Source organism: Camelus dromedarius, chromosome 11 (genome assembly GCF_036321535.1).
Source record: "Camelus dromedarius isolate mCamDro1 chromosome 11, mCamDro1.pat, whole genome shotgun sequence".
Lineage (NCBI taxonomy): Eukaryota > Metazoa > Chordata > Mammalia > Artiodactyla > Camelidae > Camelus > Camelus dromedarius.
Genome location: NC_087446.1, coordinates 23,684,196 through 23,707,289, shown reverse-complemented (window position 1 = coordinate 23,707,289; position 23,094 = coordinate 23,684,196). Strand labels below are relative to the sequence as shown.

At 35.1% G+C, this 23,094-nt stretch overlaps 1 protein-coding gene across 1 annotated transcript; it reads left to right on the top strand.

The window, feature by feature from the left end:
* Positions 1-3: 3 nt before the first annotated feature.
* On the top strand, positions 4-21,095 carry TSPAN19 (tetraspanin 19). Its single transcript, XM_010975090.3, has 9 exons — positions 4-66; positions 6,865-6,955; positions 7,044-7,116; positions 10,085-10,209; positions 13,319-13,393; positions 16,365-16,475; positions 18,456-18,599; positions 19,519-19,602; positions 20,895-21,095. The coding sequence occupies exons 2-9, from the start codon at positions 6,890-6,892 to the stop codon at positions 20,961-20,963; spliced, it is 747 nt and encodes a 248-aa protein (XP_010973392.1). The 5' UTR covers positions 4-66; positions 6,865-6,889; the 3' UTR covers positions 20,964-21,095.
* The last annotated feature ends 1,999 nt before the right edge of the window (positions 21,096-23,094 follow it).

Genomic DNA, 23,094 nt, shown 5'->3' with positions numbered 1-23,094 from the left:
TCTATTCGAAATCGCAACGAACGCTTCATGACAGGAGTTGGGTGAGGAACATAAAATTTCTTCCAGGTAACTTTAAATATTTAAATAATTTTGGAAAGTAGTTAATAAAGAAATGACATTTTGTTACAATTACCCAAGTAGAGGTAGCCCGACCTTTAAATTGTTTCAGATCTATCTATATTTATTATTTGCACCTAATCAATGTTGATTTGCTCATGTACAAATTGTTTATTACACAAAATCTTACTCCTGTTCTGAATATATACTTCTGGAGCCTGAAAGTATGGAAGTCAAGCCAGTAAACTGTTTGCCTTCCATAACAACAGTTTATTTAAAACAAACAAACAAACAAACAAACCCAATCAATTATCACTCAATGCCTGTCCAAAACTTCTAAGTGAGTAAGTGTGGGGGTAAGAAAGTTGAAAATTATTTTCTGGAATATGTTTTGCTGTAAAATATTGACGATGGCACCCTCTGTTTTAATATAAAATTTAAAGTTTAAGTATATCATGCTTTTTAATTTTAACTTAAAAATTCAACAAAGTTTCTTTTTTGGCGAGCAAATATATAGTGTACAAAATGTGAGATTTCATTTTAGTAACATATTTCTGATTTCAATTTTTTTTAAAGTTTCCAAACGAAGCATTAAATTCCAAGAGGAAGTGGCTAAGCATAACTGTAAAAGATATCTGATATACAATAAAACAAAAGCAAACAGTTCATTGAGCCTTTGAAAGAAAATAGACTGTATTTCCTGGTAACAGTTAACTTGTATTGCATCAACATAAGAATTAATATAGAATGAGAAATAAGTAGACTTTTGGTATTAAAAAAAATGGTGTGCCTACTTTAAGAAAGATAATGATTTTTTAAAATAAAATACTCCTGGTTTCAGATCTAATTACATTTAGGATATTTTCATCATCAAGGTACATGCTCAAGTGCCTTTTTTCTTTTCTTAATTCAGTTTTGTTGTTGATTTATATGCTATTCAAACTCTTCATGTAAAATACTCAGGCTACCAGATCATGTTAAAATTCACATGTAAAAATCTTAAGATTAATTTTATTGGTAATTATGAAATTATCCAGGCTTTGCCTAAAGAATATCAAATCCATTAGTAATCAATCAATTCTTAAAAATAATTTGAGAGTTAATTTAGTAATCAACTAATTTCTGATTAGTTGATTACTAAAGTTGTCTGAATTGCTTTCCTTCTTAAGGCTCACCTTGTCAAACAGATTGACAACAAAAAAGAAAAATATTGAAAGTTTTTCTGAAGATAAATTAATCCATGGTGCCTGTTATTACACCTCTTATACTTTGACATTATTTTTTACTTTGGAAGAAAAGTGACAACTCTTATCCATTAGTCGTAACGTAGCTATTACTAAATTGGTAAATAAGGAAAAACACAACAATTATCTCAAATCATTATAGATTATAAGTCAATTTAACTTGAAACTATTGTTTAATTCCACAGTGTTTAGCAAAAATCTATTTAATTACAATTTTCCTAGAAACTAAAGCCTAAAATGGATTAGGTGACTTAGTCCATAACCCTTTAATCTGAATTTTTTTTTCTTTTTAATAGGTTATTTTCTTTTCATTAAACTTTGTTCTTGTTTTGAAAATCATCCACAGGTCTGGTTGGCTTATAGCCTTTTGGCTTAGCCCAACATATTGCCCTTAGAGAACACATATCCATATTGACTGAGACAATGAAAGGATGAAAGCAAACTGTTTGTTTCTCAGATATCTGACAAGAATAAGATTTCTTTGAAAATGTTCATTGAGTGGTGGAATTACTTTAGTTTAATTGCAGTCTTCATTAGCCATCTTATTTTTCATATGGCAGTGATATAATTTAAATATCTGAGTAACATTATAGTTTGCAAATAGCTGCATAGCAGGTGTTTCTTTGCTTCATTTTCTTGAGGGTGATTATTAAGTAATAATATTTTTAATGTGAGCTATTGTGTCAGATTCATAGACTCTGCTTCTCTTTTTCCATTTAAAGACTATCCAGAAGTCTCAAATTCCCTCTCTAACCCTCCCTGCAGCTGCCGTGACCACTATTTGAAGCTATCCCTTTCCACCAGGCCCCATTCCATTTTCCAACCTCATGAACACCACCCTTGTGTAACCTTAGTATTTCTATACTAAGATGTGGTGTAATAAGATTATTAGGTAACATTCAGCCAGGTGCTGGACTAATTGCTTTACAAACATAATCTCATTTAATTTTCACAACAACCCTCTGAGATGCATTGCTGTTCTAATCGACGTTTACAGATGATGATAATGGGGCTTGCAAAGGGTAGCAAGAGAGGTTTGTATCTCTGGGTTTGGATCTCAGCTCTGCCTCATATTAACTAGATGACCTCAAAAAAGTTGTTTTACCTTCCTGAGTCTCTTTCCTCACTGGTAATATTGGGGATACTAGCATAATGGTGCCTAACTTGCAAAATTTTGATGGTCAAGGCAATCAGTATAAATGACATATATAGAATAAGGGATAATTTTAATAGCTTAAGTATTTAAGCTCTATAGACTTGGGTTTGGATTTCATCTTTGCATCTAATATCCCAATGCTGCCAATTCTGCTTCCTGCTATATCTCTCATATTTCCATCCCCACTGCCATCTTGCCATTTAGACCACACACATTTCTTATGAACTAGAATATTAGCTTTGTGCAGTATCCCCGATCTTAGGTTTCTTTTCTATTTTGACTTCTACACTGACTACAAAATTATGGTTCCCCATTTTACTTTCAGAAAACATAAAAGCAAATTCTTAGCAGAGCATACATGATCCCTCGCAATCTTTACTGAGTCTACCTCTCTAGCCTTATCTTTCCTCTCCTGCCATTCTGACCCGTGCCTCCATGCACTTCACTATAAAGCCTGTGAACACGGTGTTCCATCTGTCTTGAAAACTTCCTACTTCTACCTGTTTTGGTCTAACTGGGAACTTCTTAATTATCCTTCAAGGATTATCTCAAATTCATCTCCTTTCTGAAACTTCCTAGTTCCATTTATTCCCAGTCCTAACATCCCCAACACCTAATTCAGACTTAGCCACAGGTTTTAATATTTGATTCCCTAATAATTTGTCTTGTTTATTCATTTTTTTGTGTGTTCCCATCTCCTGGCACTTAGAAGAAACTTAAAAACAATAACAAAAAGTGATTAGAGTATTATTCAGTGAAAAATGACACCTATGAATAGGTGAATTGTTGCAAACTGTCTTTCCCTATAGCATTTATACTATGAAAAATATCTCTGTTGTTGGACCATTAATTAACTAAACAGGAAATGAACCAAAGTAATACCACACCAGGATCTTACTTGATTAAGTTAAAAACAAAGTCTTATGACTCAGCCATAAAAACGAATGAAACAATGCCATTAGCAGCAACATGGATGGACCTAGAGATTATGATACTAAGCGTAGTAAGCCATAAAGAGAAAGAAAAATACCGTATGATATCATTTATATGTAGAATCTTAAAAAAAACGACACAAATGAACTTATTTACAAAACAGAAACAGACTCACAGACATAGAAAACAAACGTACAGTTACCGGGGGAAAAGAGAGTGGTAAGGGATAAATTGAGAATTCAGGATTTGCAGATATAACTACTATATATAAAACAGATAAGCAACAAGGTCTTACTGTATCACACAGGGAACTATATTCAATATCTCATAATAGCTTATAATGAAAAATAATATGAAAAGTAATAAATACATGTATAACTGAATCACTATACTGTGCACTAGAAACCAACACAGCATTGTAAATCAACTACATTTCAATTAAAAAACATTAAAAACTAAATTCCTTGTCTATAGCAAAATAAAACAAAGTTCTTTCACACTACAAATATTTAAATAGGAACTCGAGAAACTTGTGTATTTTTGTGTTATAACATCTTCAAGTTCATTGACGTTGTTTTGAGTATGCGGGGCTTGTGGCTGAAAGGATCAGCACCTGACCACCTCTTACCATTCTATGCAAACAGGGCTACGGGTTTCCTTGACTCATTGCTAAGACACCTTGTTTGTTGTGTTCTAACTTTACCTTGAACTCTTTGCTACAGTCTGAATGTTCCCCACCCTCACTCCCTGCCCCCACCCAATTCACATGTTGAAATCCTCACACCCGGTTGTGATGGTGTTGGAGATGGGACCTTTAGGAGGTGATTATGTTATGAGGGTGGATCCCTCATGAATGGGATTAGGGCTTTTATAGAAGAGATCCCACAGAGGTCCCTAGCCACTTTCGCCATGTGAGGATCTAAGAAGTCTGAAACCTGGCACCCTGATCTCAGACTTCTAGCCTGCAGAATGGGGAGAAATAAATTTCTGTTGTTCATAGACTACCTTGTCTGTGGCATTTTGTTAACAGCGGCCCGAACTGACTAAATCACTACTGTTTTGAAATTACCACGGGCAACCTCCTTAACCAAGTGGGCTGACTTTGATAGTATGGAATTCTCACCCTTTTTGGCATCTGTCTCATGTAACACTATTTTAGAAATTTCTTCCTCTGTCAGTGTCCATGAGATCTTGCTTTGGTTATTTTCTCATTTCGTAAAAGTTGTCTCTAAAAAATAAAGATTTCTAATTATTATCATTCTCTACCATCAAACCTCCACTCATTTTTATCTATAATGAATCCCTCATCTCTTTCACTTACTCCCATGACATCAGCTCTCTGTGGAAGATTCCCAAGCCTGAGTAACCTGTGCTGTCCACTTACCTGCATGCCATTTCCAGTGCTTAACCACAAGGTATCTTTTTATCAATTCAAACCCAATTATTAAACATTAAATTCATGAAATTTATGTAATTTTTTCAAACAATGTCTATTGATTATCATTATCCTTTTATTTTCCCACTGTAAAAAAATCTTTCTGATCATCTTTGCTTCTTTCTCGTCTGTAGTAAAGCATAATGAAACTGTATCCAAGCCTTCTTTTTCTCCCTCCAGCTATCTTTTATTCTGCCCTTTCTGAACTGTCAGGCATTGTGTTGGCATTTCCCACCCTAATTCACTTCTTTCCATCATCTTGGGCACACAGTTGCCTCCACCTCCAGCTGAGAAGTGCCATATGACTAAGTATGTGCCAGCCGAATAGGAGCAGAGGGAAGTGTGCAGCTTCCACTTCACTTGCTTAACAGATGCTTGCCTGAGTTTATTCATCCTCTTCCTTTCTGCTGCTTGTAAAGGATGACACTTGAGCATATCTGGCAGCCATATATTGAACAGCCTGGAGAAAGCCCCATGTTCCTAAGGTGATTTCCCAGTAGAGACCTAATTACCCACCTGGTACTGAGAAAGAAGAAACTTCTGTGTATTTTTGCATTTGGATGTTTTAATAAAACATTTTAGCCTTGACTCTAACCTGCTAATTGTTACCAAATCAAGAGTCAAGTCTCTGCCTTCAGCATTTCACAACAGAGTCTCTGCAGAGAGCTCTCATTCGTTATCTCCTTTTTCTTTCTCATTTGTAGAGAAACAGAGGCTAGGACTTTGGCCCTAAATTCTCGTTCAGTATGTAGGAGAGGATCTCATATGCAGCAGTAAATAGAATTGAAGCCAAAAATGTAGATATACAGCACCTTGGGAAGGAAACAGAAATAAAAATCAAGCAATCTTTCCAACTCAGTGTCCCATCCAAATGGGCCAGGCACTGGAGAAATCCAAGAAAAAGACTAGAGGTCAGAACCTGGGGAAACCAAATGACAGCAGGTGAGTTCAAGGCACAGGGTAAAAGACAAAGCCTAGAGAAAGTCCTGAAGCTAGGAAGAAGGCCTTGGGTTGAAGGTGGGGAGGTGTATGGACACTAACCTAGAAATCTCCATTTTCCAGTGCATCCTTCAGTTAAACAAATAGATTAGTTTCTTTCTAACTAGGGACAAATAGCTTCAAATTAGTCTTACAAAATCTGCTTTCACCATGTCAATTAAACAATACATGTATTGAAACATTGTAAATTACAGTATTTTTTAAAATAGGGAGCCAGTGAGAAATGAAACAATGAAGGAAAAAAGAAAGCCCGGAAACATACCCAAGAAAATTTAAAACATTCATATCTAATAAACAATGCACCCCAAACCAATGGGGTAAGTGTTGATTTTTTCATAAATATTTTAGGAAAAATTGGCTGTCTGGAAAATAATTTTTATTTAAACCACCTTAAGTTACTTCTTTTCCTTACACTGTATATCAAAGTAAATTGTGAACTAATTAAATGATTTAATTCACCTATTCACTGATTCATTCATTCAACAGATATCTATTGAGTACCTACTATATGCTAGACTTGGGGTTTAAATGGTGTAAAAGGCCTTCTCTCTCCAGTTAAAGACCTCAGAGGCTACATTGGAAGAAAGACAAGGTGAAAACAGATAACAAATTGAGGTTAGGGAAAGGCTTCCAAGGCAAAACCTCAGTGAGGAACAGATACTATTCTGGGAAAAAAAGGTAACAGTTAGAGGTAAATGAAAGGTTTCTAGCAAGGAGAACAAGGTATGCTAAGACTGGAAACAAAATAAAATATTTTACTTTCTGAAAACTGCAAGAAGTTCAGTAAGGCAGCTCTTAACATGTTATACAAATGACTGCTTGGTCTTGACTGCCTGGCCAAAAAAATGCAGATAAAGAAAAACAGGTACAGTTTCAAGATACCCTCAATATTTCTGTACATTCAGGAGATCAGAAAGAAATGTTATACTGACTGCTGGTATGAGAAAAAAATATGCAAATAAACAACATGAGTAGGCAGAATTGTTTAAAGTTGTTACTGTGGTGAGTGTTTATAGTAAAGGTTGTGCTTATTTTTTCAGAATCATCAGTATATGGAGAGGAAGAATGTTAAGGAAAAATGAAACATTAATTTTTAAATACTTTCTTAATCTCATTAATGGAGCTTTCTTGGTAAGTATCTTCAATAGCTAGGAAAGAAAATTTAATCCATTTTTATTGGAAGTTACTAAAAAATAAGAATTGGCTATCTTTTTTGCAGGTGCTTGGACTTTTACTTATGGTATTTGGTGCATGGCTTTTATTAGACAGAAATAGTTTTTTCACACTTTTGGGTATGTATTTTCCTTTATCTCTTAAGTGAAACAAGGCATTCAAATTTAAACAAATGCATATGTGTTTTATTCAGCAGGTGGCAGTATTTCTCTAAAATTCATTAAGTCCCGTCAAATTTTTCCTCGGAAGGTCTATGTCAGTTGGTTTTACAAACACCTCATTAAATAATAAGACTTGAATCCAGGTCATAAAGTAGAAAGAATTTTGAGAGAGAGCTAGGAACTTTGGATATGAGGGATGAGAGAAATGGAGGATTGTGGTTGTTCTGATGACTTTGGACTTTTGCAGATCTGTAGACTTGAAAAGATAATGGAAATCAACATAGTTTCACTGCCCAAGTTAAATAATCTCTTTTAAAATTCAGTTACCATATATTCTACGAGCACTTGGTTAGAAATAAAGTATTCTCTATGGAAACAACTGAAGTATACATCAATGGATGAATGGATGAAGAAGATGTGAGATTACATATTACATTATATTATATTATATTATATTATATTATATTATATCATATTATATTATATATACTTTAGAGTATATATATATTAGAGTATATATATACTTTATATATATAAAATATTTCCCCAATATTAATAAAGTAATTGAATGCCTTCAACTTTATTAGAAAAAAGCTTTGGATTTCACATTAACCCTATTTTACCATTTTGTGGAGTGCTGTGGTTACTGTGGACTGAAGTTTCATAGACCAAGGGTTATATTCATGTAAATATCCTTGGTTGGCAGAAAGGAGGCCACATTTCAAATGCTCAGTAGCCACAGGTGGCTACTGGGTGCTGGCTACCTTATCAGACTGCACAGATTAGGACATTTCCATTATCTCAATAAATTCTATTGAACACCACTGTTATTCACTAACTATATGGAAAAAAAACCCTGTGTACTTTAGAGCCAACAGATTTATTAGTGGATATCAAGTAAGAAAAAAATATGTAGGAAAAAGCAAGCTAAATAAAGACTTACTATGTAATAAATACAGTGCTACAAAATGTTAAATAATTTATGTCAACTTCAGCTACAGCTAAGTGCCTGTTACCTTTCTTTCCTGTTTGTATCCTTTGCCTATGCAAGAGTATTCATGATGTTTGCTAACGGTAAACATCTGCTAAGAGTAAATGGGTGTGGGGAGATCTTTCTTTCTCCTTTCCTTCCCCTCAATGACAATAATAGCTTCCGGTCATTTAGCATGGACTCTGTGCCCGGCACTGGGCTGAGTACATCCCATGCAGTATCTAATTTAATAACATAGTGATTAAGGTGGAGCAAAAATCATTTTCTTTTCTTTTTGCTTCCCCTCCATTATAGACTTGAAAAATAATTCTTATCAATCCTAATGTACTTGCTTGTGGAAAAAAACCTGCAAATTTGGTCAGAAACTTACTTTTTAAGTTCTATTTTTTTTAGTCATGTATTTAAAATACTTAGTGAAATCTCAATTAAGTTTTCAGTTAAATAACCAGTTTGAGGCAAGAAACGTTGGGTCCTCCCCTCTTCTTTTTCTGTAACTTTCAATTAATTTGCCTCTTTTTAACTTTCAGTTAATTTACCTCTTTTTAAGTCATTCTTCCCTCACCTCTCAATCTGTGATAACACCATGCCACCTGAGGTCTTCATCTATCCTCTGCCACTGTAATAGCTTCTGATAGCCTTGTCCTCTGATCTCCTTTCTCAGCCATCTTCCAAATGCCACGGAAGGAATTAATTCAAATTTAACCATGAAACATTGAGAACTTCTCTCTGGCCCCCCATTGTCATTATTTACTCACATGACAAATATTTATAGAGCACCTTCTACACATTAGGCACTATCCCACGAGCTGAGGATACAGTAGCATATAAGAAAGATAAAGGGCCTGCCCTCATGGCACTTAATTCCAGTGAGGAAGACTGGAAAACAGCACACAAAATGCTCATAACTAAGACCCCTGCAAACCTTCCCTGTCTCACCTGCCTGAAACCGTAAGTGCCAGCAATGCTAAATTTCCTACCAACACTGCGTAGGTCTGTGTCTCGGGACGCTTCCACCATTCCAACCTAGAGATTCCCTGTTACAATGTAAAGCTAAGCTCCGGTGTTACCTTCTCCAGTGATCTTGCCAACCTCCACCTTCCAGCCTTCTCCCCTACTGGGTTAGGTGCCCTTGTCCCCAGTGATGTGCTGGTAAATGTTCTGGGATAGAGTCTTGCATTTATGGTATTTGCTGATTTCTGTGGTTTAAATAATCCTATGATGGCCAATTTCAAGGGGCCAGTGTGGACTGAGTTGGCTTATGGATTTTGTGAAAATTTAACAGTTGGCTTTTATGTGCCAAAACGGTCTGGTTCCAGCACACTGCTGCCCACTGCCTCTGCTCTTCTCCCATAGAACCTAGGGCATATATAATCCATACAGTCCTCCCTTTTTAAAATATTTGTTAAGCACTTAGTGTTCTACATCTGTGCTATAACACTAAGCATTTAACAGTTTGTTGATTACATAAATATTTAGTCTCTAGTACAGACAGCCCAGTCTAGATGGGGAGAGAATAAAACAACTTTAATGGGGGCATATTAGCAATAAACTGAGGGTTTCATTCAAGGGAAACAACCCACATATGTTAGGTGCTCAAAATATTTTTGATAAATGAATGAATGAATACATAAATGTTTGGAGGTACATTGGACATAGAAGCGTTCGCCCTAGAAAAAAATTGTCTTTTTTAGTAGAAGACAATGAAGAAAAGGTAAAGGTAAAGATATCTTCTGAGATTTAAGAAATTCCCTACCATGTCATTAAAGGAAGAAAAGTTGTTGCTAAGAGTAAGAGGTGCTAGAATGAGGTTAAAAAAGAGAGAAAGAGAATCCTAATGGTTTGGCAACAGCTGCTTAGGGAAACCTTGGGTTGCTGCATTTATTATTCAACAGAAAACAAGTATCACTTAATAATAAGTTATGTGTGTTTCCACAGATGAAAATAGTCACTTGGAAGTATATATTTTTCGAATTTTGATGGGAACTGGATCTGCTACTGTTCTTCTTTGTCTCTTGGGTTATTTGGGAATTCACAATGAAATCAGATGGCTCCTAATTCTGGTATGTATTTCATTTCAATAGCCTGAATTTGTATCTTCGATTTTCAGTGTTCAAGTCACCTAAGTGAGCAAGAATGACTTATGTTACTGTAACAATGCAGTGTAGTGTGCCCTTGGGAGAAAGGAGGTGAAGCGCTCCCTCTCAAGAATCTTTCCCAGTGGAATTTTCTTGGTGAGTTTTCTGTGGATCAAATCTGGACCTCAACACTTGCACACTTAGGTATTAATTTTCAACACACAGTCAATAGGAAGCCATCTCCTCAGGTGAACTACAATGAACCAAACCTAAATCGGAAGACTAAAATCAGAATAAAGTATGTTCAAGTCAATGAGCAATGAAACTTAGCAAGGGAAAGGAGACATGGCTTTTACTGGGCACATTTTCTCTCTGTGGGAGTGCTATGTGGGAAGCTAACATATAATTGAGATCACAATTTATTATTTAACAAAGAGAAATAACTGCTGAGAGGACCAGATTCTGGCATCTGGCTCGCACACTATGTCTCCCCAGGCATGTAACATGAAAAGATGAATTATGGTCAGAAATACTGACCTGAACATGAGCCATTTACCATACACGTGACCAGCATGGATCACATCCCACAGATTTGGGTGAAATAGAGCTTTTAACATTTTCTTTAAATCAGATCAGTTTTAATTCACAGGCACTCTCCTGTTAAGCAGGTAGGAAATCCAACTGTAGCCAATGGAGTCTCTTGCTAGGATGGATGCAGAGATACTTAGCTTTTATGCAGCACTGAAATTCTGGGTGTTCACTATGGTTTCTGGTCATCAGTTTACACTGGTTACCATGAAAGAAAGCACTCAATTTCCCAGCTCACATGGTCCCTTTAGGTCTACATATTCTGCTGTTTGAATGGCCCTACAGTGGCAAAGGTAGGGTTGCTCTTCATCCGGTATATACCAGTACAGGTGTATCAGTGAAAATCATTTGTGAAGGATTGGTGAGTTGCCATTACCCCAGTTCCTTCCCTGCAGTTCCCACCCCCACCCCCGAGACCTGAGACATTCAACCCTGGCAGTGACACAACAATTAAAGGAATCATGCTTGACTCCTGCTTGCTTGACTCCTGGTGGGAAGTAGTTGCTGTCTAGTGTTAATAATTGCTGCCTATGATTATTTGACTGTTACCGCTGGCAGAAGCATTTTAGGCAAAACTGGAAATGATACCTTCAGTTTCCCTCTAGGGTCTTGCCACCTTACCATGGCAATGCCAGGAAGCCAAGTGCTAACTTTTGTTGCTTTGGGAATCCACAGACTCTAGGATCAGTCTCTGCATCTTTTTAGTCTAAAAAAAGAACCTCACTTTCTCTTCTTATTCTCCTGAAACACCCACTCTCTATTCTCAAAGTTTATCTTTCTCTTCTTCTAGGACCTTTAGCATAATTTTCTCATGGGGCTTCTGATTTTAGATATGGAAACCAGGACAGAAATGGCTTGCAGGAAGATTTTGATTTTTCTCCTTGCCACAATGTTCCATTTAGGCAAAGGAGATACAGTGCCTACTATTAATATAATGCAGGGTTTGAAGATGGGAAAGGAAGGGGGAAACTAGAGGGAGAGAAACATAAACATCTTATAAGTTTCTGCCTCATGTGATTCAAGTATCAATGGCCTCCAACTGAGAAAGTCTGAGAGACCCCATCAAAAGGAATATACATGATACTGGGACCTGATGGCTTAGATCCTGGAGCCAAGATGCCATTCTCCCTTCTGGATACTCCATGGAAGGGTATTGCAACATTTTGCAATCATGGCATTTTTGCTATTCTTCTCTGAATTTACCCATACTCTTCTGATGGACACCCTTTTTCTTTAACCATGTTAATTCACACAGTCAAGCTATGGGCTAATATTATAGGCCTAAGCATTACTCTCTGTCTTAAATGTGATTTTGCATGTTCCTGCTCTAATCAAACAGACACTAATTTTGCAGTTTAACTCTTTGGTACAATTTTACTTCTTTCTTTTAAAAGTTCTCGGGTAGTCTCTCACTGTGCTACGTGCTAATAATTTTCAAAGGTAAAATCACGAATCACCTATATGTAAACGAGCATGTGTACGAGACTTTATTTGAATAATTAATTAACAATTAACAAGGGAACCAGTAAGAAGTAACAACTGGTTTAAATGAGAATTAGATTTGTGTGGATTTATAGTCTCTATAGACTGTAAACATTTGTATTTCCATGAATAGTAATCATTTGCATTACTTTGGACAGGGAATATTTGTATTGCTCTCAGAGTTCTGTAAGTTAACTCTCTACAGAATTAAATAATAGCTTAGTCAAAGGTAACATTTCATACCCTCGTAGGATCAGAAACCTGACACTGTCCACTAGACAACAACTTGTCATTGGAAAAAAAAAACAGTAACATTTTTGTTTAGTTATTGCACACAATTTTTCCTGTCTCTACCAATCTCTTGGTTGTGAAGATTAAGTGAGGTATTGTATATGGAACTATTAAACAACTAAACTTCTAAACATATCTAAAGACCATATTTTTGTCTCTGAAAATAGCAAATATAATTTATGTCAAGGAAGCAATTTTAATTGACTATTTTAAAGTATTAAATGTTTAAAATACTAAGAACACTAACAGTAAATCATTCTTTCATATTTTAGTAAAATATTCAGACTGCTAAGATTACCATGAATTCTAAATAATATGTACACTATGTGCCACTGTGAAGAAGAAGACTGCAGTGGCCATAATGTTAAAAAAAATTAGTCAAATAAGCATGAAAGTAATTTTGTTTGGGTTTGGATAGAAATATTTTCAGTTTTCAAAGAAATAATCCAAATGTGCATACACATATCACCAACTCCATTAGACCAGTCGGTTAGGGTTCTCATGAATACTATCACTTCTTTCTATCTTACTCTTATCCAAATTTCATTGATTTTTTTCTTTTCCTTTTGTTTCAATAATTTCACTCATGTATATGAGAGCAGGAAACTTCAGCAATGCCTATGTACATTTTAAAACTCTACATATCATATGACGTGTACATTTTCCTATCATTGTAGCACCTAAAAAATATATTAGGAGCATAGCTCTTATCTCTATATTTCTTTTGTTTCAGTATGCAGTACTGTTAACGTGGGCCTTTGGTGTTCAGGTTGTCCTTTCAGCTCTAATCTTCACAAAGAAAGACGAGGTATGGAAACATCATTTGAAAAATCAGGAATATTGGATACTTTAGATTATTGAAACTTAACCCTGTATTAAAAGCTGAAGGTAAATGTCTTAGCAGGGAAAAAGGGCTCAATGGAAATACTAGAATTCTATATGGGATTGGAATAGTGGGCTTGAGAAACATGTCTTTAACTCTGTCTACAGAAGATTGAGAATATTGTAAATAACAAAAAATGTAGGGGAAGAGGAGGTGATGCTTAGTGTGGGAAGTTCCAAACTGGCCTCCCAGCCAACCCTGGGTATCACTGCTGACCCCAATCACTACACTATATTCTATTTTTGTAAAGAAACATTTTCAACTTACACTAATTTTAAATTTAGCAATTTCATTCAAATAAAATGTATTGAATAATTCATATATTTTGTACAGGTATGGTTATGAGTGACATAATTAAATTAATTAGAACAATATTTATGTTTTTAAAGTTAAGTTCAAAAAATCACATAATAGATTGCCTGGAAAAACTTTTTGGTAATAAAACTTACCTGTTACAGCTGATAACTCCTTTTAATTCTTTAAGAAATGTCAATGTTTCAGTGCAGTCAAGGTCTGTATTTGTATCAAGGAGATTGTCCTGTAGCGATAAGAGCATGGGCTTGAAGTCATACAGATCTGCATATGACGAGATAGCAACAAGCCACTTAACAGCCTTAAGCCTGTATCTTCATCTACCTACGTTTAGAGTTATGATTAACTGACAATTTTAAAGTTCCTATCACAGAGTAGCTATTTGAGAGCTCTCTTCCTTTCCTTCATTGATTTTTTTTAAAAAAATTTTTTGGGGGGAGTAATCAGGTTTTTATTTATCTTTAATGGAAGTTACAGGGGATTGAACCCAGGACCTTATGCATGCTAGGCCCATACTTTACCACGGAGCTATACCTTTCCCCACCCTTCACTGATTTTGAAGGAGAAGTGATTAATTCCCATGCTCCCTAGCTTCAGATTCTCTCTATACATTGACTCCTAATTAATGGCCAAACCTCAACAAAATCTCTCCTATATAACTCCACTGCCCTTCAGCTTCATTTGCTCTCTTGTGCTTGACGTCTGTCTTGGATATCTGATTACCTAGGACCTGTTGTTAATGGCTTGGCATTTGGAACCAAAATTTCTTCTCTCCACATCCACAATGTGTGTGTGTGTGTGTGTGTGTGTACAGCAAAACAGCTTAATAGCTTTACAGGACTCAGGAAGTCCTGTAAAGCTATTTTGGTGGCAAAGCAAAGCACCAGATGCCAACCCATCAGCCTCTCTATCTATTTTAAGAATAATAAGAACTACCATTTAATAGTAACTACCAGGTGCCAGAGGCTGTGAAAAGCACTTTATAGGCACTATATGATTGATCCTCACAACAACTCCCAGAGATGCATTGCTAGTGCTACTTCCTAGGGTAGGAAACTGAGGCTCTGAGAGCAGGAATACTTGCTAAAATACATCATGGCCAAATGACAGAGCCTGCACTCTAATACTTATTACCTGATCCCAGAGATCTCACCTTTGTTTACTTTAACTTGCCTTCTATATTCAAACTGGATTAAGCTCTCATGAGCCTCTAAGTTTTTATGTCATTTACAGTGCCTAACTCAGTGTTGGAGATGGACTAGGGCATCAGTGGATGTTTGTCAAACTGAACACATGTGAGGGAATTTGGTTTATACAGTAGTCACATAGATTATATATGAAACCCACTTTTACTCTTCTGTACTGAGGTGTGATTCATACGCACTCTGAATCTCCCAAACGATGCTTCAGAAGGTAAATAAGGTCATAAGCCTGACCCCTCTCCACAACAATATCAAGTGGAAAAACATCATTTTCTATTCTAAATTAAAAATTCTTAGAGAAATAAGTTAAATAGATGACTTATAGGTCTAAACAACATGTTATTTATTCTAATCTTCTTAAATGTATCAAAGCATACATATGTGTGTAAGAATTTAACTTGTACAGATGTCTTAATTATTGTAGTTTTCCCACCAGTTTAATTAATTTTCATTATTCAAAGACAGCATATTACAATGAGAAATTATTAGACTAGAATTCAAATGAATTAAATTTAAAAGTCTCAGCTTTTCTTTATCTGTGTAAATAAAAAAATTATTATATTCTCTGAGCATCTGTCTACTCATTTATAAAATGCAAATAGCATCTGGCCTTTCTATCTTTTCATATTTTTCAGAACCAAATTAGGAATTAGTCATGAAAGTCATAGAAACTTTTAAATGCTTAAGTAAATTACTATTAAAATTTACCTCTGCAATATCTAGATTTAAGACAGCAGTTTCCCCCCAAACTTTCAGATATGAATGTTTTTGTTTTAGCATTGTAAAAAGATACTTTTTAAATTAAAGTCATAATTCTTATAAAAATATACAATAGACACAGGTCAACAATTTTATTTAACATCTTGATTAATGTGGGAACCAGTAAGATATAAAAACCATTTCAAAGGAGAGTCCAAAGACAAGATAATTACACAATACAAAACCAATATAAACAGACTCGGAAAGGGAAAGGATAAATTACGTCCCCACCAGGAAAAATTCATCTGCATTTCCCTGATAAAAAATCATTGCCTAATCCAGTTTTCTACAGCTTTCAAAGTTGTAAAATGAATTAAAAACTACAAAAGATATAGACTCATAGAATGAGAGGACCCTGAAGGTATACTAGAGAAAGCCTCTCAGACATTCAGGAGAATAGCACATAACTTTCTCCTTAATCATAAAGTAAATCTAACGTAGTCTTCCTGTAGATCACAATGGGAAAGACCAAATGCCCCAACACTCACCGGTTGTTAAAAATAAGGGAAGAAAGAAACGCTTATAAATAAGTAGGAAAGGACAAACTGACTTTGATTACTGTTTATGAGGAACCATAAGGAAAGTTTCTATCACATTTTCACTTTTAATAAAATTTTCAACAGGTTCGCCAAATGTGGCATGATGAAATTGATTCAGTCATTATTAAGTATGGGTCTAAGGATTTGCCTGAAGACATACCCAAGTGGACCATTCTGAATGCTTTACAGAAAACAGTAAGACGAAATTAACATAAAACTAAAATTTAGACGCCAAAGGTGACCACCACAGAGAAGCGGGTAGAGAAGGAAGGACAGGGGATTGGGCAGAGGAACGAGAGGTTCTTGTATTTCATCTAAATAGACTAGGTGAGCAATGATTGTCTCCTCTTACATATCTGGAGTTTTATCCTTTTTTTGGTCATGTGTATCTCCTTTTCTGGGTTTACTGATGTGGTTTTAACCTGGATTCATCTGTCTGGGTCTTCTGCCAAGGGAGGGAATTTGTCCTGTTACACCTGTGAGGAGATAAATCTGAGCATAGTGCCTGCTGGCCGCAGAGTAGCGCAGTGATTACCCTCAGTCTGAACATCAGGTTTGCCACGCAGTAGCTTTGTTATCCTCGACAAGTAACCTTCTTCACTTTAGGATCCATACTAATACCTCTGGTTGTCAAAATAAATGAAGTATTATATAGCCTATGTAGAAAGCCTTGGATTTGGGACACAGTAAGCAACTAATAATTGCTAGCTAATGTTGTTAGGATTATTATTTTCCACCGTTCAGATTTTTCTGGGCAAGGTAAGGGAAGGTGTGGAGTCAGCCAAATGGTTTACAAGAATAGATCAGCACGGGAACATAGTAAGTGCTTGATTTAAATTAAAAAAAAAAAAAAAAGCAAACATTTAGGTAGTACCAGGCCCTTTTATAGGTGCTTTGCCTACATTAACTCATTTAGTCCTCCCAACCCAATGAGGTAAGAACTATTATCTTCATTTTATAGATGGTCAGAGAAATTCAGTAACTTAACCAGTGTCACATGCCTAATAAGTGGCAGAGCCAAGAGTCAATCCTAAACAGGCTACTACTAGATTTTATACTCTTAACTGCTTCACCAGAGCCTCACATACAAATAATTGTTATTTTTATTATATTTAATAACAGAAATGCTTTTTAGAAGAATTTAAATGAATTATACTTTTACTCATCTCATTTTTTTTTTGCTGGTGTACGTGATCTGAACAGGTCTTACCTCTTCGGGTTGCATTATGATGGACAGCAGAGTATCAAACCTTCCTATGTTCATAAGCTGATAATTAGGAAAACAGTTCTATATGTATGACACCACTATGACTAATCAGAATCCAGATTATAGTTCCTAGCAATGAATATTATTGAGATAGTATATGTAGGCTTGGTTGGTTAAGCTAACTTCCAATACCCAAACTCTAAAGCACTATTTTAGTCATTCAACCTTTCCAAGATAGTAACAATATTATTGGTACATGTTGGGACATAGGCAGTGATGGTGTTACAACTTTCAATAACAAGTTTAGAAAACAATGAAATGCTCCAACTTTCTCTTATTTTCTAGGTGACATAAAAGCTCATTCTTTCACATCCTCTCAACTCAACTTGATGGGATTGGAAATGAGACATTTCATGGATGTTTGATCATTTCTATGACTATTTTCCTTATCATCTTTTTTGGAGGGGTTTTATGGCAATTTTTCACACAATACAAAATTTAAAGTTAACATCTCACATTAACCCTAGGAAAGTGGAAATCACCCTGAGTCGCTACGTATATTAAACATACGTGGCAGCATATTTTGGATAAATTTAAAGAGAACTGTTATAGTTAGGAGAAGATATGGCTAAGGTGATTTTCTCTTCTATTTCAGGCCTTCAAAATGGTTTAATAAATCAAGTATATCTTTCATCCTGAACTTCTATAAGACAAGTTCAGATATAATGCTTTCATTCAAACATAGCCCACTTATATTAGAGATGTTTAGCTCTGGTTAACATCAACCACAGCAGCAACAACGTCATGGATTAAACAAACAAAAATATACTTATTTGTTTAATTCACTATATTTCAATGGAGAATTAATTAATAAATTTATCACAAAACCATTTTAATGTGCATGGGAATCATATAATTAATTGCATTTTGAATATTTCAGAGTGAAACTTACAGAACCTTTTTCCTAGTTACAGTGTTGTGGCCAAAAAAATTACACAGATTGGATAAAGAATAAGAATAAAGAAAATTCAGAACAGGTGCCATGTTCTTGCACAAATTCTACATTAAGAAACTGGTTTTGTGATGAGCCACTGAATGCAACTTACCTAGAGGTAAAGATAAGGCTTCTCCAAATGTTTACAGTGCCTTTTTTTGCCAGTCATTTTAGAATTCTGAGCAAATTTTTATCTTAAAAAAATGTTATTCATGGTTATTAAGTTCTTAAGCAACTTCACTAAACTGAAACCATAATGAGGTGAATTGTAGTATTATTTACATTATGTAATTAATTAATTAAACTTTCTGGAGTATGTGATCTAAGTGCTCCTAGAACTTGGGGACCATCAACCTTTCTCTTCAACTATCCTTTCCAAATCCCTGCAAAGAGAGGAGGCATTTTTGGCAAATCTCTGGTGTACAGGATTGGTAAAGGAGTTGCAGTAGCAGAAATAAAGAGGAATGAGGTTAGGCAAAAACTGAGGGAGGAAGCCCCAGCAGTGACAAAAGTGGTGTTTAGGTAAATTTGGCAGAAGCAAGAGTAGAGGTTCATCTGTAGCAACCGCTGTTTACAGATAGGGGATACTGATAAACTAGGGATTTCCATCTCAAGAGCTTCTAATACTTTATATAGTTCGTCTACTGATGTTATTCTAATTTTAAGATGACTCTTTCAGTTACATACAGATAAATAGAGCATTATGCTTTTAAAAACGCTCTCCTATTTGGGAAATAGCACTTTAGGCAGTAGTATATACCCTACTGAATTATCAGTGCGCAGAAAATCAAACCCCTCTCAAACCTTAATAAATTTCTGATTTCAACTATATGACATCTTAGCAACTTTGAAAGTAGCAACTGAGGTGTCCTGCCATCTTATGAAGCTTTCTGGACTAAAATGTCTCTGGTTAGACATTGACTTGCTTTTTAGACTTTGATAAATTACTAATCTCCATTTCTTGTCTTGTTTGTAATGAAATTATGTATAAAACCATTTCCATCTCCAAGTCAGTCTAAGTAAGTTCTTTTCCTTAGGGTTGTGAAAATAAAATCAACACATGGTATCATGCTAATGTTTTAACATTAATTGGAATTAACTTTGGACTTTTGGCTTCAGAGGTAAGCTTTTGTTTATATGTTTAAAGATTTAAAAAAAAAAACCTATTGAATATAAACTATACAGAATAAACTGCAGAACAACCAGACGGAGATCTAATCGGATAAATTAATCCAGTAGGAGCCAGGACGTTGAAACTGTTCACCTTCAGGAGAGAAATAGGTCCTAGCTGGAGGGATATTCCTAAATCTGCCTGGGTGGAGCCTATTAATAAGTTGTCATCCTGGGAGGTAGTAATTTCATTGCTTTGTGATTTAAAAAAGATACTTCATATCTCGGCAGTGAGAGCACCATGTTTGGCAGTCTGCAAGTTGGCAAATTTGTTAAATTGGGGCAGATGTTAGACATTAGCAAATCTACTATTCACTCATATACTCATTCATTCCTTGCTTCATTCATTCATTCAATAAATCTGGAGGGGGGAGAACACCTACTTGTGTGCTGGGTACTGTGCCAGATGTTACAGATACAATAGGAAGCAAAATCTACATATTCCTTGACCCCCAGGGTGCCAACGGCAGAAGCAAGGTTCAGAAATAGTACTTCATTCTCCAGCTTCAGTGATGATTGATCCAGATTGATGAAAGCTAGTGAAGGCTCTGAATTCAAAGAAACTGTGAAAATGGATAGATTATTATTGTGTAGACTACAGCATTGGAATAAATATATAATGCATGGCTTGGCCAAAATAGGATACCAAGTTTAATTTTATGTTGATCCACAAAGGCACTCACCTAAGGTTTCATAAATTCCCTTCAACTGGTAACAGCATTTGTCTCAGGATGGTGGTAAACAAGACATTCTTATAAGGATTGATAACATTCTTTTTAAATGTTTATTCTCAGCCGTGTCCATGCTGAGGTATTTAAGACAAGACTGAAGGGGGGCTGGATCTTGCTCCATTTTATCACCTACCCTTTACAGACCACCTTTCATGATCCTATACCGAAAAGAGGCAGTTTTGTAAGACTGGTGACATGGTTGGAAAGATGATGAACACAAAACAGACCAGCAGTTCATTGAGGCATCTAGCCCAGTGATAGCCCATGTAATTAAAACTGAGCAGTCTATTCCTTCGTCCCCTTTGTAAAGGAATTTGGTGGCAGCTGGGTTACCCTACAAGACTCACTGTGCAGACTTCTTATTCACAACCATATGTACCTCACTCAAATGTTCTCACCCTTCTTGACCCCTTTCCCTTTACAGGATGCATTTTGGTGATTATCTAGTATTAACTTTACAAATTATTTTTATTGATTACATTTTGATCTCATATTGTTTCCTTTTCTTCCAGGTTTTGCAAGTCTCATTAACTATTTCTTTCTTCAGACACGTCAAGAATAGAATATATGCAGAAAAGTGATCTTTGGATTTTAATTTGCCTGGAGGAAATCAGTTAATTCTCAAAATAATCATGTTGCATTCTTTTAGTCCCCCAAAAGAGTTCTGAATTACATTCATTAAGTTTAGGATTTATTCAAGTCATTGGTTATATCTAATACAAAATTATTGAATATTATAATAAATCACTCCATGAAGTTTTTATTAATTTAGGTTTTCAAAATATCAAATTCTGCAGTTCAGAACATTACCTTGACTTATTTTTTGAATTCAAAGGATATCACCTTATATACTTATTTCAAAATGTGAAGCATCACATGTATTGTAAATTTCTTATCTAGAAAAAAATACCTATATGATGTTCAGAAAATGCTAAGTAAGCGATTATAACATGTATTTTACATTTGCAAATTTTAAGAACACAACACTCATTTACAGGAGATTTGAAGTAAAGATGGAAAATCTTCATGATACTGATCTCTATACTGAATTAATCATTTATTTCTCTCTCCTTATAATGTTTGCAAGTGGATAATAAACATAAAATTTTACAGATTTGGATACACTTTCATGTCAAAAATAAAATATTAAAATAAAAATGAATTTTTCACTACAGCAAAAATGATCTATTCTAAAACTCACTGAATTTCCATACTCTCTACTTGCTCCTCATTTTTCCCTTTTTTGTAAGTTTTGTTCAGTGCGTGCGTGTGCAATTCTCTGAAGGATATAAAAATAACTTGCCTGTGCTGTTTTCCTAACAATGATACTATGAGAGCAGAAAAAAAGTCTTTTGAAAAAATAAATAAGTGCTCTACAAATACAAGGTATTATATCATTGTTGTCTTTTATAGAAAAAAGCTGCATTCACTTTAAGGAAATGAAGACAGCATAGATTAATTGAAGATTCTGCATTGGTCTCGCTCCTATAGAAGGCTCACTCTCATTTACTCATTCAATTATATCTCATTTCGTCTATCTATTCAGTACATTGCCCATTTCAGAGACCTATGGACTTTTTTTTTAAAGTCAGCACTTTGAAAATAGAATAACTTTTCTCTAAGTGACCTGTAAATAGATGTGCCTTCTATTCTTTAAGGAAAATTCTCTTGGGATTTAAAGCCTACTTTCAAATTCCTACTGGAACACACTGATTTCAAAAGTCTCTCTCCTCTTGGGAGTTGAGAATCAACTTATTTGTAATCAAATAAATATTACAGAAATGTATTCTGATATATTTATTTTTGCATCAGGAAACAAAAAGGGTCTCTAGATACTTGATTGCCTATTTTCAGTTAATACAATTAAATAACAAAACACATGCCACCACTGACCAAATCTATCACCTTATGATTTTAGGAAACATTGTCTTAAAGGATGTTGCTTTAAACCTTGAATAAAATAAAGACTTCTTTCATAAGATAAAATAGAGTAGGTCAGGATCATATTTCTCTCAATTTTTTTTTTTTCAATTTTCTGAAATAGAAAACTTAGAAAGTTCTGAATCAATCTGGATCAGAAGTGGAAAAGTGAATTCGAATTTAGAACAACACATAATCCTGACTTCCCTTCAAATTGTCGTATCACTTGCAAAAACGCATTTAACTTACTACAGGCTCCTCGTTTTAATTATATCTCAAAAAATCAGGGCTATTTTGTGGTGGTACTACATAAGTGGACTACTTTCAAATTCTTTTTATCTTCTTATCTTCTTCCAGATAAAGACACATGCATTCAGTCAACAAGCATTTAGGAGCATCAGCTACGTGCCAGGGACATTGCTCTCATTTGAGATGTGAAGATGAAGAGGCACATATATAGTTTCTCTTCAGGGCTGGTTTCAGGGACATACAACCTGCTTTTGGAAAAGCCCCACACTGGTTTAAGACCTGGTAGTTGCCATCTTGAAGTTTTTAATAATTTTTGAACAAGGGACGTCATATTTACATTTTGCACTGGGCTCTTTAAATTAGGTAGTCAGCCCTGTCCCCTGTAGTTAAGCTCAGAGTCAGTCACACAGCCTGACATATTTGTGAATAAATACATTGTATTTATGTTATAATTTTTATGGACATCCAGAAAGAAAATGCCTAAGTCGGCTTTAGAAAATCAGAGAGCACTTCAAAAAGGAGAGTTACTCATTCAACAGTTAC

Excerpts from the sequence above, each read along its gene's own strand:
- TSPAN19 (XM_010975090.3), top strand. The coding sequence starts at position 6,890 with ATGTTAAGGAAAAATGAAACATTAATTTTTAAATACTTTCTTAATCTC. Across the intron at positions 16,476-18,455 it reads TGAATGCTTTACAGAAAACA|TTACAGTGTTGTGGCCAAAA; the intron begins GTAAGACGAAAT and ends CCTTTTTCCTAG. Across the intron at positions 18,600-19,518 it reads TGAATGCAACTTACCTAGAG|GGTTGTGAAAATAAAATCAA; the intron begins GTAAAGATAAGG and ends TCTTTTCCTTAG.